The sequence below is a fragment of the Antrostomus carolinensis genome, unplaced genomic scaffold (assembly GCF_000700745.2).
Source record: "Antrostomus carolinensis isolate BGI_N321 unplaced genomic scaffold, ASM70074v2 scaffold12281, whole genome shotgun sequence".
Classification (NCBI taxonomy): domain Eukaryota; kingdom Metazoa; phylum Chordata; class Aves; order Caprimulgiformes; family Caprimulgidae; genus Antrostomus; species Antrostomus carolinensis.
In genome coordinates, this window is record NW_010294858.1 from 1 (window position 1) to 15,438 (window position 15,438).

The window sequence follows — 15,438 nt, forward strand, 5'->3', positions numbered from 1 at the left end:
CGCGGTTGGGCTTTGCAGGGGGAAATGTCCGCCCTCGTTTGAACCTGACGCTGCTGCGGGCTGCGGCCCGGGGGAAGGCGGCGGCGGGCTCTGCGTGGCTCTTAGAGGTTATTTTCCGAGCGCCATGTCGGTGTCAGCCCTGTGAACTGTACCAGGTGTTCGCACCTCTGTCAGGCGGCTGGTGCTCTCTGGCCCTCGGAAGGACGTGTGACGAGACACATGACATGTTACCCTGTGACCAGGGCGACAGCTGGGAAAGGATCCGAGCTGTTTTTACTAGATGGTTACAAACACCCAGCTGTAAACATGGTGTTTTTTCTATATTTCTCAATCCCTATAGCTTTATTTGGAAACTGACCAAGTAACTACTAGTGCTGTGCAATGCAAAATGTGCGTAGCAGCTTATTTTGGTGTAGCTGTTCTTTGCCAGCAGATTGTTACTGTCAGGTGTCTTCCTGATACTCAGACTTCTGAGCTGAAATTCAAGCATTGAACTGCTTTGTGGTTTTCTTCATTTTTCATTTTCGGTTTACAGAAAAAAACTGTGAGAAAGCTCTAGATGGTTCTCGGTTTTATGAGAGGAATAAAAGCATTTGGCAGGCAATTTATTTTGCCTAAGTATTTAATGAAAGCATATTCATAGGTGTCAATGTTGTCGGTTTTCAGCTGGTTGCTCACCTGCCTGAGGAAATTCGTCCTGGGCCTGATTTCCATGGAATTCCATGGGAGCCTATTATTATCACTGCCTTAGTGGGAATTGCCACACTTGCTATAATTTTCTGGAGAACCTGCCTTTCAGTGAGTATACATACTTCATGCTTGCAGCCATGCTGATATTTCACTTATTGTGTGACCTTTTATATAGTTAAACTGCTTCAGCATTACCAGGGTCGAAGCAGTATGTTTTTACTTTTTCCATTTAGAGCATTAATGTGAACTAAATGCTGGGCTTAATAGCTAAAGTAAGTTATAATTTTCTTCAAGCTAAGAAGCATTTCCTTTAAGCTATAATTGAAGATTTCTTTAGCAAAGGGCAGTTTTGAAAGCAAAATAGGGGAGTATGATGTAAATCAAGAAGGCTGAGGGAAGGGTCAGCATATCTTTGAAATGAGAAGCCTTCCATGTGCTTGAGCCTGTTGCTGACTATTGCCAAAAACAAGCAGTTAATCCTCCCCACTCCGTATTGTCCAGCTGCTTGTAGGTGCCACATTTAGAAACCTAAACACCTGATCTTAATTCTCACTGGAGAGCCCCTTCCCTGCTCTTCTCCTCACTCTGCATTTGTCCTCCTTTTTTCTACAAGGATAATTTTCTATGCAAGAAAAATACCAGCTCCCAATTATACCAGTGCATCTCCTCGAGAATCGATAGATGAAAATCAGATAGGACAGTTTATTTTACAGCTGTCCAGTTCAGTGTGGACGTGCTCTGGAAGCCTGTCAAATGCTTTATCTTTGCCTGATAAAAATAAATTAAATATTACCTATAATAATGTCGGTAGTTTTCTCCTTGTTTAGTTTTGATATTGAATATGCTAGGTCAGTTTCAAATGCAAAATACTGTTACTATAACAGCATAAGAAGAAAGCTTCTGAAAATCTTTTTTAATTGTGTTAATTTTGAAATGAGCAACTGTCATGTAAACGTACATTGCTTTAAAAGGATCAGAACCGGGTTGCATGTGTGTTTTGTGTTTACAAGTTCATGAGTTGTTTGATGCAGAATGGCTTGATGTTCGTTGTTGCGAATTGGAGGTGGGCAGTTACCGCTGTCCTTTTAGCGCCCGACTAAACAGACGTTTACTGAGGCTCTGGGACAGAGCATTAACCTGGAAGCTTTTATTAGAAAACAGCTTAAGCTTGTTTGTAGTGTTATTCAACACTCTTGTTGGCAGCGATAGATGTGTTTTCCATATGCTTCTTTAATTTGTGTGCAAGTGCTGACTTTTTTCTGTTGGGAAAATTAATAACTTTTCTCACTTAGCACTTCTTATGGCTAATTTTTTTAATTTCTCCTTCTCTATTCTCTAGGTAAAGAGTAGAATATATCAAGGTAAGCTTCTCTGTGCTTTTCAGTGTACTTGATGTTCAGGCATGTAAAAGTTTTGGAGGTTGTTTGAGAGGACCAAGTGTTCTCTCTCTTTCAAGGAGAATGCCAAGTCTAAGGTTATGGTGTAAGTCAGGCCAGTAGATGATAATTACTTGAACCTGAGGATTTCAATTTTGCTTTTGATAATGCGTGGATTGGGAGAAACAATGCAGATGCAGCTTGCAACTGCAAGTGTAAGGGCAAGGAAAAGCTCCACCTTGTTCGACATAAGTGTGATCCATTGGTTTCCTGGTAGGATGATAGTGGGGCAGAGTTTGTTTTGGTTCTCTTGACTAGCAGTGGATCTGCTTTTGCTTGTTGCTTCTCACAAAAAGCAGTAGCTAGTTCCTCTTGCCTTTTTGGATTGAGAGGAGCCTGAAACTGACTGCTGTGCAATTGCAAAGAGACCTTCTAAATGTAGACCTAAATATGCAGATATTCCGGTGGCTAGCACATCACTTCTTACAAAAGCGTTTCTCTAGCTTCCAGTATATAAAATTAAAGTGAAGAAATAGAATTCAGAGTAGGGTGATTGCTGAAATTAGTAATTGAATGCAAAATGAAAGTATGAAAGAATTGTCTTCATATGAACTCTGTCTTTTTCCTCCTCACAAACCAGACTATTTATCAGCCATTTCTCTCTAGTTTCATTGTAGTTATACTGCAGTTTCCTCCTATGCAATTAACACAGAATTGATGAGCTGAAAAAAACTTGATCTTAGATCTGTAATGTGATTTCCATACTGCAAAACAATTAAACTATCACAAGGTGGAAAAACATTGGTATTAGTGGTGTAGAAATTACCTAGTAGCCTGCCCTTAAAAATGAGGAACAGAGGTGCTAATCCCCTCCCCCACCCTGCAAAAAACAAAATAAAAATCTTCTGTATGATACAGTATAGGAACTACTAAAGCAAAGAACAAATAGATATTCTTCAAGCATGGTAAAGGTTGTGTTGTTATTAAAACCTTTATCCAAAATAGAGGGATATTAACAGTGACAAAAATGCTTTAAAAGATAGGTTACGTTTGGAGTTCCAAAGATAAAATCTGTTATTCAGTCCTCATGACAGGAGTAAAATAGGGAGACCAAGCTAATGCAGGGATTCCTGCCCCCTTAAACTGCTGAGAACTATTTTGTACCTCAGCAGGCGCTTGTTGCCTCTCCTGGCCCCAGAGCCCTCAGGTGGGAGGGGAAGGAGGAGGAGCAGGTGCCACTGCAGCCTGTGGGATGCAGTTGGAACAACCAGTGCTTCCTGTTTGTGCTGCAGGACTTGTTGTGAGGCACATGAGGCTTGGGCTGTTCAAGTGCAGGGGTGGTTTAGGACTTGAAAAAGAATGACAATTGGATGTTCTTTAAATTAATTTGCAATAAAATAATTTACGTTAATGTTTTTCCTTGAATCCTAAGGGTTGGTTGGTGACTTGTTCAGGTTGCCAAACAAATGCATGCCTAAAGAACTGTTGCTCGGTCACAGCCCTTTTAGAAAGGTCTGTTAGAAAGTGGTGCAGTTCCTTGAGGCTTCCTGATGCTGTCTGCCAGCTGACAGTCTCTCTTCTGTTCCCAGTAGGTCTTTCAGAGCTTTCATCCTGTTATCTTTGCTGACCAAACATTGAGTTTCAATATAGCAGAAAGAGGTGGTTGTTAGGGAAGGTGTTGCCTTTCCCCGAGTGTCACGGTGGCGCTCTGAGGCTGCTGAGATCCCCGCCACCAGTTCTTCCCTTGAACCTACCACATCTGTGTGTCGCTGGCTCCTTACTCTGCCTTGCTGTGTGTCCTGGGACCAGCTTCTGTGCAGTGGGTGCAGGAGCTGTGTGCTTTGTGTCAGTGTTCAATGCTTTACTGTCTTGTTTTCGATCCTAACCTTAAATGAAAGCTGGAGGTGCTTGGACTCCTGCAGAAAGGGCTGACTGCCAGGAAATTGGCACTACCCTGATTTATGCTTTAGTCCTTGCTTGGAAATGTTCCCTAAAGTGGTAGTAATGATAGCTCTGATTTTACCTGTGTCACGCCCCCCAGGATGTGAAGTACAGTTACTATAAATTTTCTTTCTTTTCCTAGTGACTGAAAAGCAACTTGCTGAAAAGATTAAAAACCTTCTACAAGAAAAAACAGAAATCTTAGAAAAGATATCTGAATATGATAAAAAGGTATTGTTCTAGGTTCTTGTCCTTTGCTTCCTAATTTTCTGTTGTTGGTTTAATGACACAGTCAATGCAACAGCTAATACATTTTTATTTTCTATTCTACTGAATATTATGTTGACAATTTCCTCAGTTCTGTTTGGTTATTTCTGTGCTTAGATAAAGGAAGCAAAGGAATCTGTGAAAGTGGCCCAAGAGCAAAAAGACATTCTCTCCGATGAAACTGCAGGGCTTAAGGTAAGAAACAGTTAACTAACTCTGTACTGAAAGCAAAAACATCAAGTTTTTAACGTGCTTTAGTTGGTCTTTTGCACTTTTTTTTAGGACACTGTCAAAGGACTGGAAGAAGAAAATCGTCAGCTAGATGACAAAGTAAAAAATCTGTACAGAATGGTTGAAACGGAGAGAAAAAAGAATGAGAAGAAACAGAATAAGGTAAGAGCAATCACACTCATATCTGATATTGTCCTTAACGTAATATGCTCTAAAAGCTGGTCACAACCTGAGAGGTAAACAGATAGAGGTAGAGCAAACAAGATGAACCTTCTCAAAAAGAGGACTGACTTGAAATTTCAGGTTTATCCCAGGCTCAAAGGGGAGATTTGTTGATTGGGGTTTTTGTTGTTGTTGGTTTTGGGTTGGTGGTTTGTTGGTTTTTGGTTTGTTTTTGTGAGATCTTGGACTAGTGTGATTATGTTCTTTCACTCACAAATGGATGTATTCAAGGTGTGGGCTGGTCTAATACTTCCTAGCCAGAGCCAGGAAGTTCCTTAACAATATGAGCTGAAGGTTTCAGGTTGGCAAGAGATGTTTTCTTGTGCTTAGAGGAAGCATCTAGTTGCATAGAAGCGTGAAGAACTCTAAGCTGCCCCTCATTCTTGTTGTGCAGATGTATTTGTTCTCTTTTTTCTTTTTCTTTTTTTCCCCTTCTTTTTAAAGCCTGATTTTCTGTAGCAATGGTAAGCTCCAGTAAGTTCTTTGCTCTTGTTTTGGTCAAAGGTTGTTGCTAATGACAGCAGCATGTGTTACTTTCATTCTAGACTGTGCAGGTCTACAGGGAACTTTCTCAGCCCTGAACAGGCAGAGTCACAGGGGAAAGTTGATTCTAATGTGCTGTATGTTTCTACTCCTTACCTTGCTGATAAGACAGTGCCGTGTTGCTGCTACTCTGATGGCTGCTTTAAATGGAAATTTGTTGGTCTTTTGATTTGCCTTTTATGCTTCCAAATTATACAGGTAAAATAATTACTAAGGCTGAGACATGTACCAGGCTCTTACAAAGTCCTTGCTCATATTTCTTATATAGATCTCTGAAACCCAGAAGTCCTTGGAGAAACTTCAAGAGGCTATCAGCGTGCATTCTGAAGAGCTTTCAGAGGTAAAGCATTATCTACACCCTCTCAACAGTCACAAGTTCTTGTACCTGGAAAACTCATATCTAGGATGTAATAGAAGATGCTAGCTTGGCAGAGTCCAGGTTGTTCATGCTTATATACCTTTTTCTTTTCCATTTTACCAGGTAATATGTCTTGCTCCATTACAGTTTGACTTTGTCTTTTTGATCCTTTTTATTTCATATGTAGGTGCAGATAGCCCTTAATGAAGCTAAACTAAGTGAAGAAAAGGTGAAATCTGAGCTTCATCACGTGCAGGAAGAGAATGCTAGGCTGAAAAAGAGCAAGGAGCAAGTAAGTTACGCCCAGACTAGACAACTTTGTTTCTCTTTTGAACAAAATATCAGGGCTTTATTCCTGGTTCTCTGGAGTGTAACTTCAGCATCTCTCTGTTTCCTAAACATGTCAGAATTCCACATTTCATATTATCAGGATAAAATTTAAACCCTTGATGCCTGCCTGCACAGGCTTCTTGTGCTGGTGAGCCACACATCTTCAGTATGAAGGTTTTGCCAGTTCCAGTGACTCAATTTTTGTCAGCAACTTCACAGAAAGTCTGTGTTGATGTGATAGTCACTGCACTGATACTTGGCATATTGCTACTTGGCATCAGGACTGAAGGAAGTCATGGTAAAGAACTGCCAAAAAGCAATTCTGAAGCTAAGCTAAATGGGGACGACCTCTAGCCCTGAAATGTCGTGACAGTTCTTTTACAAATAATTATAAATATCTCTCTGTTTTCTTTCTCTGAAAGTATATGAAGTAATGGCTTTTAAGGAATGTGTTTTGGTTACCTCTGGACTGCAATTAATTCCTCATATTTTGAAGTGTGTGAGCCAATTGGGTTCTTGCCCTGGGACATTAGCTGAGAAAATGCCAAATTTGTAAAATCAGCCAGTAATATAAACTGCAGAAAGATTCGCAGCAGCATCCATTTCTGCCCGTGGACTAGTGATGAGTGTGGTAACTGTGGAGTTTACCCTTTACCCGTGACCTGTGGTGATCGGTTATCGCCAGAGCTGGCAGTAAAATAGACTTTAATTACATATATCCTGTACTAAAAATAAAACAAGTAATCATCTTGCCTTGGTTCTTCACACAGCTGTTGAAAGAAGCTGAAGGTTGGAGCGAGAGGCACACTGAGCTCAGTGAGCAGATCAAGCTGTATCAGAAATCCCAGAAGGACATAGAAGAAGCGCTTGCCTACAAGGAAAATGAAATTGAAGTAGGTTCTTTAAAACAAGCTTGCGTTAAGTATTACACATCATAAAATACTTGGAAATACTTTACAGAATGCAGAGTGATTCCCCTTCAGTGAAACTTTGATTTCATTCTTAGGTTTTAACTAACTGCATTATGCAGCTGAAGCAGCTCGACATGGATTCGACATCTGAAGCCAAGAAGGATGGTGAAGGGTGCGAATGGAGCACAGGAGACGATCTCGCCAATGGAGAGTTGCCAGGTACAGTGGTCCTACCTGCTGGCTGGCAGGCCCAGTGGCTAAAGCATTTGCAGTGGTATGTTCATGCCATGTCATATGGGGAACAAGGGGAATCCATGCATGTAGCTGCCTGTGGGTTAAGGGACTGCCAGCTTTAATCCTCAAACATACTTTAGTATTCCCTGCCTGAAGGGAGAAACCATTATAAAGGACAATAGTTGCTTTTAGATGATCTTTTAGGTATATTCTAAGTGCAATAACAGTTTTAAAGACTGCATGTAAAGGTCAGTGATTATGAACATTCCAGAAGCTGAGAATCTCAGCTTTGCTGTTATGCTACAATTATTTTTAGTAGGAATTTTTAATAAGTATTGTGCTTACCTCTGGCTAGATACCTAATTTAGGTAATCACATCTTTTAAATGTGAAAGACCAAAATAGACGCTTTCAAAGCTACTCAGGCATTTTGTCATTCGTGATATTGCACGTGTATTTGCTACGTCCCTGGTTTTGAAGTGTGGTAGTTTTGTTTTGGTTTTTTGGGTTTTTTTTCTCCCCCCTAACTATATGGTATATGTGGGCTGGAAATGCCCACTCTTTGGTTTTCAGATACTGCATCCAGTAACAGGTGCTGCATTCTCAATAATGTTAGTGTGGTGCCTAGGAGAAGTGACAAGAAGGAATATTCTGAATGCATTTTGGAATAAATCTAATAGTTCTGTTGTGCTGGTTGTTGAATTGCTGTTGTGCTTTGCTCCCCACCTCCCTTTTTTTTGTCTTTAATCACATAAGGAGACCTATCCCAGATTAAAGTGTAGGGAGTGTTATTTTTAAGAGCTGGAAAGTCCAGGGAATTGGGATTAAGAAACAGAGAAAACAAATATATTTTTCTCTTCTAGATAATGAGAGTGAGAAGATGAAGACTCAGATTAAGCAGATGATGGATGTCTCCAGGGTATGCTGCACAACATATCTAATAAATGCAGCCGCATTACTGCTATGCCTAAGGTCATAAACTTTCTGCTCCTCTTTTCAGGTAAAAACTATGTTATCCATAGTTGAAGAAGACAGAAATCTTCTGCAGTCCAAACTGAGTGATGAAGTAACAGCAAGGCATGAGCTAGAAGGTAGGCTTAGCAAAAGAATTGCTTAGGATGAAATGCTCTTTGTAGTTTAAAAAGAAACAGAGTGTTTAAGCGGCATAACAGTTCTTACTGCTACTTCCTTCAACTTCCTCACCTGCCTTTGCTTTTCCACCAGAGCAAATAAAAAAATTAGAACACGACTCCTATTCCCTCGAGTCAGCCAAGGCTCAGCTGGAAAATGAATGCAAAACACTACAGCAGAAAGTGGAGATTCTTGGTGAACTTTACCAGCAGAAGGAGATGGCACTCCAGAAGTAAGCTTTTCATTGCTCTTCCACAACATGGTGTATGATATTGTAGGCACTATCCAAACGCTCTTTGCTCGGAAGGATCAAATAACTTGAAGCTGTGTTTGGGATGGAAGGTGATGAATACTGTTTCAGCATGGTTGAAGCTGGTACCCCTTTTTTACGTTTTTCCACCATCCCAGAGATTCTGAAAAGACTGTCACTTTGCATGCACAATATTGCCTTCTACTGTTAAAAACAAACAACTTTTGGAGAGGGGAGATGGGTGGCTTGGTCTGCAGATTCTGTGGTTGCTCTGTCACATTGTCCAGAAACATCAAGGAGAATGTAGTGGCCACTGAGATTTGTTCTAGTTACTCTGACCTCAGTTCAGTGAGTAATTCTCATCGTGTAGAAACTTAGTATTTTAGCCTTGTGAGCTTTTGCATTCTCAAAGGGCTAAATGAAGGCTGAGTTCGTGTTGGCAGCTGAGATTAATGAATTGCTAGCAGTGAAGAACTGTTGTGTATCTGTGTTCATTCCTCATCTATTTATTCATTTATTTATTTACTGAAATGTCTGTAATACCATCTCAGTTCTGTGGGGAAAATTTGAGATAGGATTCTGGGACATTTTCAGCTGAATTCTGTAGGAAAGCTGAAATTGTGGTGGAGAAGCAACTGGAAGTTCTAAGGTTCAAGTGTGTAGGTTGTGGGAAGCACAGGGTTGGAACAAGCTGAGGAATTGAGGCTGTCCAGCACCTCAGTAGTGAAACTGACTGACCTCCTGACTTCAGGATCCAGGTGTAGTAAACACATAAGAGGTGAAGAATAGCCGACCTTTCACGGAAAACTTCCCCTTGACCTCTCTGAAGGATTTCTATTCCTTACAAACCTTTTAGGAAGTTACACTGCCTGTTACTACTCCTTGTTTCGAATGAAGGACTTCCTGCAGTTTTTTTCTGGAAAACTGTTTCCACATGTAGCCAAGGAAATGGATTATGGCAAACTGGCTATTAGCAATAGTCAGCTTCCTACTAGTGTAATGGTTCCCGTTTTGTGGGATAGCTCTTGTAAGTTAGGAACACATTATGGTTCTCTTAAATACTTCCGGAAAATTGTCCAAAATTAAAAAATATAGTGAACCATGAGGTTATAAAAGGACTGTGGAAATCAGTCATGTAATAAGTTGGTATGGAGAATACCTGGAAAAAAGCAAAGTTCCCCCTCTTTCACTACACATTCATTTCTTCATCTCCCTTGGCGAGACGTCAGTTCTGCATATTTCCCTGTTTGTGCCTTTGCAAATCTGGATTACCATCTGTAGAACTGGCAAGTAAATCACAGGATCTGAAGAGATGAACTGGCTGCAATTGTTAGATTCTGACAAATCTTTAGATGCTGACAGAACTCACCAGTCAACTCTGCATCCTTAATTTTCATGTCTTATACACAAAGGGTTTGTCTGTTGATTTCAAAAGACAGTATTTCTGCCTCTTAAAAAAAAAAAAATCTCTTTATTCTCTCTGTGCTTGCAGGTTATTACAGATGCTGATACCACTGTTGCTGTCAGCAGGGGAGTACCCTGATCTTGAGTTGCAGTACATGTAGGATGGTGGAATATATGGTGCTTTTATTTATTTATTTATTTTCCCCCTATGCAGAAAACTAACCCAGGAGGAGTACGAGCGTCAGGAGAAGGAGCAGAAATTGTCTGCTGCAGATGAAAAAGCCGTGCTGGCCATCGAGGAAGTGAAAGTTTACAAGTAACTACAGTTTCTGCAGGCTGTTGTTTTCCTTTATTTCAGCTATTGAAGAAAATTCATTTAAAGCTCCCTCCTCCCCCTCTTTTTCCTTCTGTACAGGCAAAGGATCCAAGATATGGAAGAAGAATTGCTAAAAACAGAGCGATCTTACAAAAACCAGGTACATTTCTTGTTTCTTCTGCTCATTGTGTCACCTTTTACTGCATCATTCCAGTGCTCCGTCGTGAGTTACCTGAAATACTAGTAGTTGGACAAAATAAACAAAACCCCTTTTCTTCTCAGATTGCTGCTCATGAGAAAAAGGCCCACGACAACTGGGTAAGAGTGTTCTTTCTTTTCTGACGCAGACAGTTTGTACTTAACTTCAGGTTGGTGCAGTTAATGCATTTGGCATAATTTTCCCTAACAGCTCATTGCCCGCTCTGCAGAGAGAGCTCTGGCTGAAGAAAAAAGAGAAGCAGCCAACCTGAGACAAAAGTAAGTACAGTCCAGATGGTTGTTGCTGCCCTGAGCAGCTGCTCGGGAGGGAAGGAGCTCAGTTAGCCTGCTCGCTCAGAACGTGCACTAGTGCCTGTGTTTGAGTTACTAATTTTAAACTACTGTTAAACTGTTTTGATATTTAAGGTTTCCTGATGAAAGCTGTAACATTTTACAATGCAGTTTGCCTCGTTACATTATAAAAAATAACTCACATGTATTATTTTAGTAATAAAAAAACTTTTATTTTTTAAAAATTAGATTAATAGAAGTAAACCAAAAAATCGTCATGCTTCAAAGACCATTAATTGTGAAGCCAACTCCAGGCAGACCTGATCGCCAAGTCCCACCACGACGAGGTAAATGCTGCTGTTTCTCCCAAAACTTTGGTCTTTGATGAGTCAGTATATCCTAAAAAAATAAGGCTGCGATAAATTGTAGAAAAGTAAATCTAGTGTTTTTTCTTGTTTGGCATAGGGCCCTTAAGCAGAGATGGTTCTTTTGGGCCATCACCTGTGAGCGGAGGAAATCCGTCCCCCACACAGATGATAGAAGCTCCTGCTCGGCCCCTTTCTGCTCCTCGAAGGGAAGGGTCTCGAGGTGAATTTGGTAAGCAGCGAAGCTTCCCTTCGGTGGTAACCAGCTCTTAGGCTACAAATCCAAGAACACCACGGTCTGACCTTGGTTCTAGGGATAGTGTTACGTGTCGATACCTGCTTTATGAATACACAGATGAGTGGTGGTGGTTTGTGGTATTGGGGTTTTTTTGTTGTTTGGTTTTGTTTGTTTGTTTGTTTGTTTTAATAGCAACAGCTCAGGCACGTGTTGATTAGGATCTGTGGGGTTCTTGTTTCCCTTAAGGTACAGTGGTAGATGGCCCCCCTGCCCCACGAAGGCCACCAGAGTTACCTGGAAGGATGTCCGTTCCTGGTACGTTATGTGGCCCACAACCAACTACAACGTCCTCAGTTGTTCTTTCACTGCAGAAATGTAATTTAAAAGCCACGTTCCTTACCCCCAGCATGGTAACATGCATTCCTGGTGCTCTTTGCAGATCTGGGGCCTGCTGTAGCATCCCTGATCAGTGGTGGGCCAAGAACCTCCTCCCCTTCCACAGCAATGGATGGAGTGGTAAGCTGAAAAAACCCCAGCCTTTGGGAAGTGTTTCTGATACATGATTCACTGTACTTCCTGCTGCTTCTTTAATTGTATCATGTTCTGTCTTGTCTATATCCTGTCACTATCCTTATCTGTTGTCAAAAAAAAAAACCCAAAGCAACCCTCTCCCAAAGAGCCTGAAGCCCCCTGCGTAACTACTGATTCACCTTCATCTGTTGAACCAGCTACAGTGAGTATTGAGAGGCTGAATATGGTGTCACTCTGCTGCTTTGATGGAGAGGAGTAACAGGCTTGGTGTTCTGACCCGCTACATAACAAGTGCTCTGCGGAACTAACCAAGGGCTTATACCTCTGTCTCAAAAGGTTTCTCTAACGATGCACAGTTGCTGTCTGGTTTTTATGGAACTGAGGAAATGAGATCTTTCTTGCTAATGACTGCAGGCAAACACTTTGGAGTGACTACAACAGTAATGCTAAGCAGCTGACTTACCTGTGGTATTTAAGCACAATTCCATATGCAATTCAAGGTGCCAGACCCTTTACCAAAGGGGTGTCCACCAAGGACACTTCAAAAGGGACTGAACTTTTCTTTAGCACAGTTTTAACTAAACAAAATTTGTCATCTCAGAAGGGACACTAGCGCTCACTCCTAGGTAGTGCAAGCAGCAGTCTGGGTGAAGGGACCAGGCTGGTGCAGAAACTTTCCCTATTTTCCACTTGGTTCATGTGTTTTGGGCTGTGGTTTTTTCCTCTCTTCTTTTTTCCTTCCCTCTCCTCTCCTCTCTTCCACCTCTGATCCCTGTGGCGAGTGGGTGTGGTGTTCAGCAGTGTCAGTAGCTCTCTGATGCAGTAAGTAACACACTGAAGTATAACCTGATGTTGCACAGGCTAACGCTAGTGCCAAAGGCCCACCTTCTTTCCCTGGGACGCCTGTCATGACCTCCCCAGTGATGGGACCTCCACCTCCACCACCTCTTCGCTACGGACCGCCGCCAGCTCCTCTCCGTGGGCACTTTGGGCCTCGACCTCTTCCTGTGCCCCTAGGTACAGTTGCGTTGCTGTGTACTGAAACTTAAGCTGTTCCCACTGTGCTTCTCGGAAGCCTCCTGCAGAACTGGGATCTGCCATCCATGGCTTCCCCATGCTGTCTAGCTGTCTTGCTCAGTGAGCTTGGACAGGTGGGCGACCACCGCCAGCTCCTCTCCGTGGGCACTTTGGGCCTCGACCTCTTCCTGTGCCCCTAGGTACAGTTGCGTTGCTGTGTACTGAAACTTAAGCTGTTCCCACTGTGCTTCTCGGAAGCCTCCTGCAGAACTGGGATCTGCCATCCATGGCTTCCCCATGCTGTCTAGCTGTCTTGCTCAGTGAGCTTGGACAGGTGGGCTTTTTCAAGCCTCCCTAATGCAACAGTACGAAGGAGATATTTTTCCTTGTATAATCTAAAATGGAAACCAGCAGATAAAAGTCACTAGAATATAACTCAGGGCCTGTGAAGTCTGCATGTGACAGTGACCCACCCCAGAGCTGCTCCAAGAAATGAGTCAGGAGCTTCACCGTTTAGGTTAAGCAAGATTTCATTTAACTCTGTGTTTCCCTTTCCTTCTAGTTCGTGGTCCTCCCTTGCCACCTCCAGCACCTAGAGATTTCTTACCTGGCCCACCTTTAGGAATGCGAGATCTGCCTCCTGGCCCACTGCCACCTCCTCCAGATCCAAGAGGCTATGGACGTGGGCACCCTCCTTTTCGACCCCTAGGTCCTCCTGGCCCACGAGATTATCCTCCAGGCCCACGGCTCCCCCCGCCTGGCTCCAGAGACTATACACCTTCTCCCAACAGAGACTTGCCTCCATCAGGCCCCAGAGACTACCCTGCAGGCCCTCCGCCACCACCCGGCCCAAGGGACTACACGCAGCCTCCGGTGCACAAACCCTAACTGCAGCCTCTGGTCAGCAGCTCAGCAGAATGGACTAGCGCAGTTCCTGCCGTCAGGATTTCAGGAAATGGCTCTGTGTGAAGCCACTGGTCTCATTTCAGTTATCTCAGCTTTTGCAGGATTAATTTTTATCCAGTTGCTAAGACATCTTATGTGCATTTACGATCACATTAAACTCATCCATCCTCTTGGGCTGCAAGAACCTTTTTGTGATGGACTTGAACCTACTCTAAACGTGCAATAGAAAGGAAGTACCTGTGTGGCTAGTTTTAATTAAATGTAGCCTCTGTAACCAGTTGGTGAATGAACTAATTTCGTCAAAAATGTAAATCAAATCATTTCCTGTGGAAATAATTTTTAAGTAAAATGCTCTCGGACCTGCCTTCTCTGTCATATCATTAAGCTGCAGTTACTCCAGGTAGGCCAGGGGTTTACACGAGGATGTGAGGTGGTTTGTGGTTTTGTTTTTTTTAAATGTCTGGTCAGAGATCAGAAGCACAAATGACACTGTATTCAAAGGAAAGCTATAATAAAAAGCAAAGTTCCTTTTGCTAATCCTGCAGGCTTTGTTTCAGTGCCATTTTGTTCAGTAACTTCACCAGAGAATGCTGCAGCTGTGACCAAGTTCAGGAACTGAATCAAGGCTGAACTGCTGCTGCTGCAAGATTAATGTTGGTGTTACCCACATCCTCACCCAGTCTGGCACGTTGGGGACTTGCTTCAGGTAATGAGGACAGTGGGGGGACACAGCCCTCCTCAGCTGCCGGGCAGTGCAGAGCTGGAAACCCTTCATGACATTGCGGAGTTAGTTTGGAAATACAGGTGACTGCTCCAGGATTCTAGAAACTAAGAAGTTTCATAATTGCTTTCAAGACTGGCTTGCAGCATTAAGCAAGGGTTGAGAGCCGAGTTCTCATCCTACTCCGGTACTGGAGACTAATTCAGCATCTCTGCAGCAAGGCTGGATTTTTACAGCCTTTCTCACTTACTTACAGCACCAAATAAAAAAGTCATCTTCCATAAAGCAGAGCGGATGTACGTAACCCACAGGCACCTGTACTGCTTCACATCAGTCTGTGTACACAGAACACTGGTAGATGTTCCAGGAAGTCCCTGAATGTGCCGGTACAAGGATGAGGAGGTAGTGTTTGGCACAGCAGGCCACTGACTTACCTGGGCACTAAGGTTTTTCAAAAGTGCTCTGTAGAAAAGTAAAAGCCTTGGGGAGGGGGGAGAACAACTAGGAGTAATAAAAAACCCTATTGCAGCTTTACTGCCAGAGTACACGCAGCCACTAACTTTGTCATGTAGGTGTCACCTTCTTACAGCACCCGTGTGAAGCTTTAGATTTAAGATGATATAAGATAAAACATCACTAAAGCACAGAACAGAGAGTTTGTGTTGTGGGAGCAGTAGTCCTTTCAGTGAAAGACAGGTCACAGAAAAAAAACCACAAAGGATAGAAACAACTTTAAAAATGGTATTTCACACTCTACAGACATTAATTCACAATCAGTTAAATACAAAGCTCTACTTGTGTATTTAACAAAAATACTTCAAAGTTGACATTTCATATAACTGGAGTTAATACATCTACAAGCTGGGGAAGAGTCAAGGGAAGCAGCTGAAACACCGGGTTTGTAACTGGAGGGAAAGGGTTTGGTTTGCAGTGGCTACCAACACGCACATTAACGAACATTACTGTTT

The 15,438-nt window shown here is 42.4% G+C and overlaps 1 protein-coding gene across 1 annotated transcript; it reads left to right on the forward strand.

Moving 5' to 3' along the window:
- Positions 1–666: 666 nt before the first annotated feature.
- MIA3 (MIA SH3 domain ER export factor 3) lies at positions 667–14,194 on the forward strand (the record flags this gene model as incomplete). Its single annotated transcript, XM_029087422.1, has 23 exons — positions 667–798; positions 2,030–2,051; positions 4,150–4,238; positions 4,392–4,469; positions 4,557–4,667; positions 5,539–5,610; positions 5,816–5,920; positions 6,729–6,851; positions 6,965–7,088; positions 7,966–8,021; positions 8,103–8,193; positions 8,327–8,465; positions 10,102–10,203; positions 10,303–10,363; positions 10,486–10,521; positions 10,613–10,680; positions 10,942–11,039; positions 11,158–11,289; positions 11,542–11,610; positions 11,735–11,811; positions 11,957–12,028; positions 12,687–12,843; positions 13,406–14,194. Coding segments are annotated over 23 exons (2,340 nt in total), but the record flags the coding sequence as incomplete, so codon positions are not given.
- Positions 14,195–15,438: the final 1,244 nt, after the last annotated feature.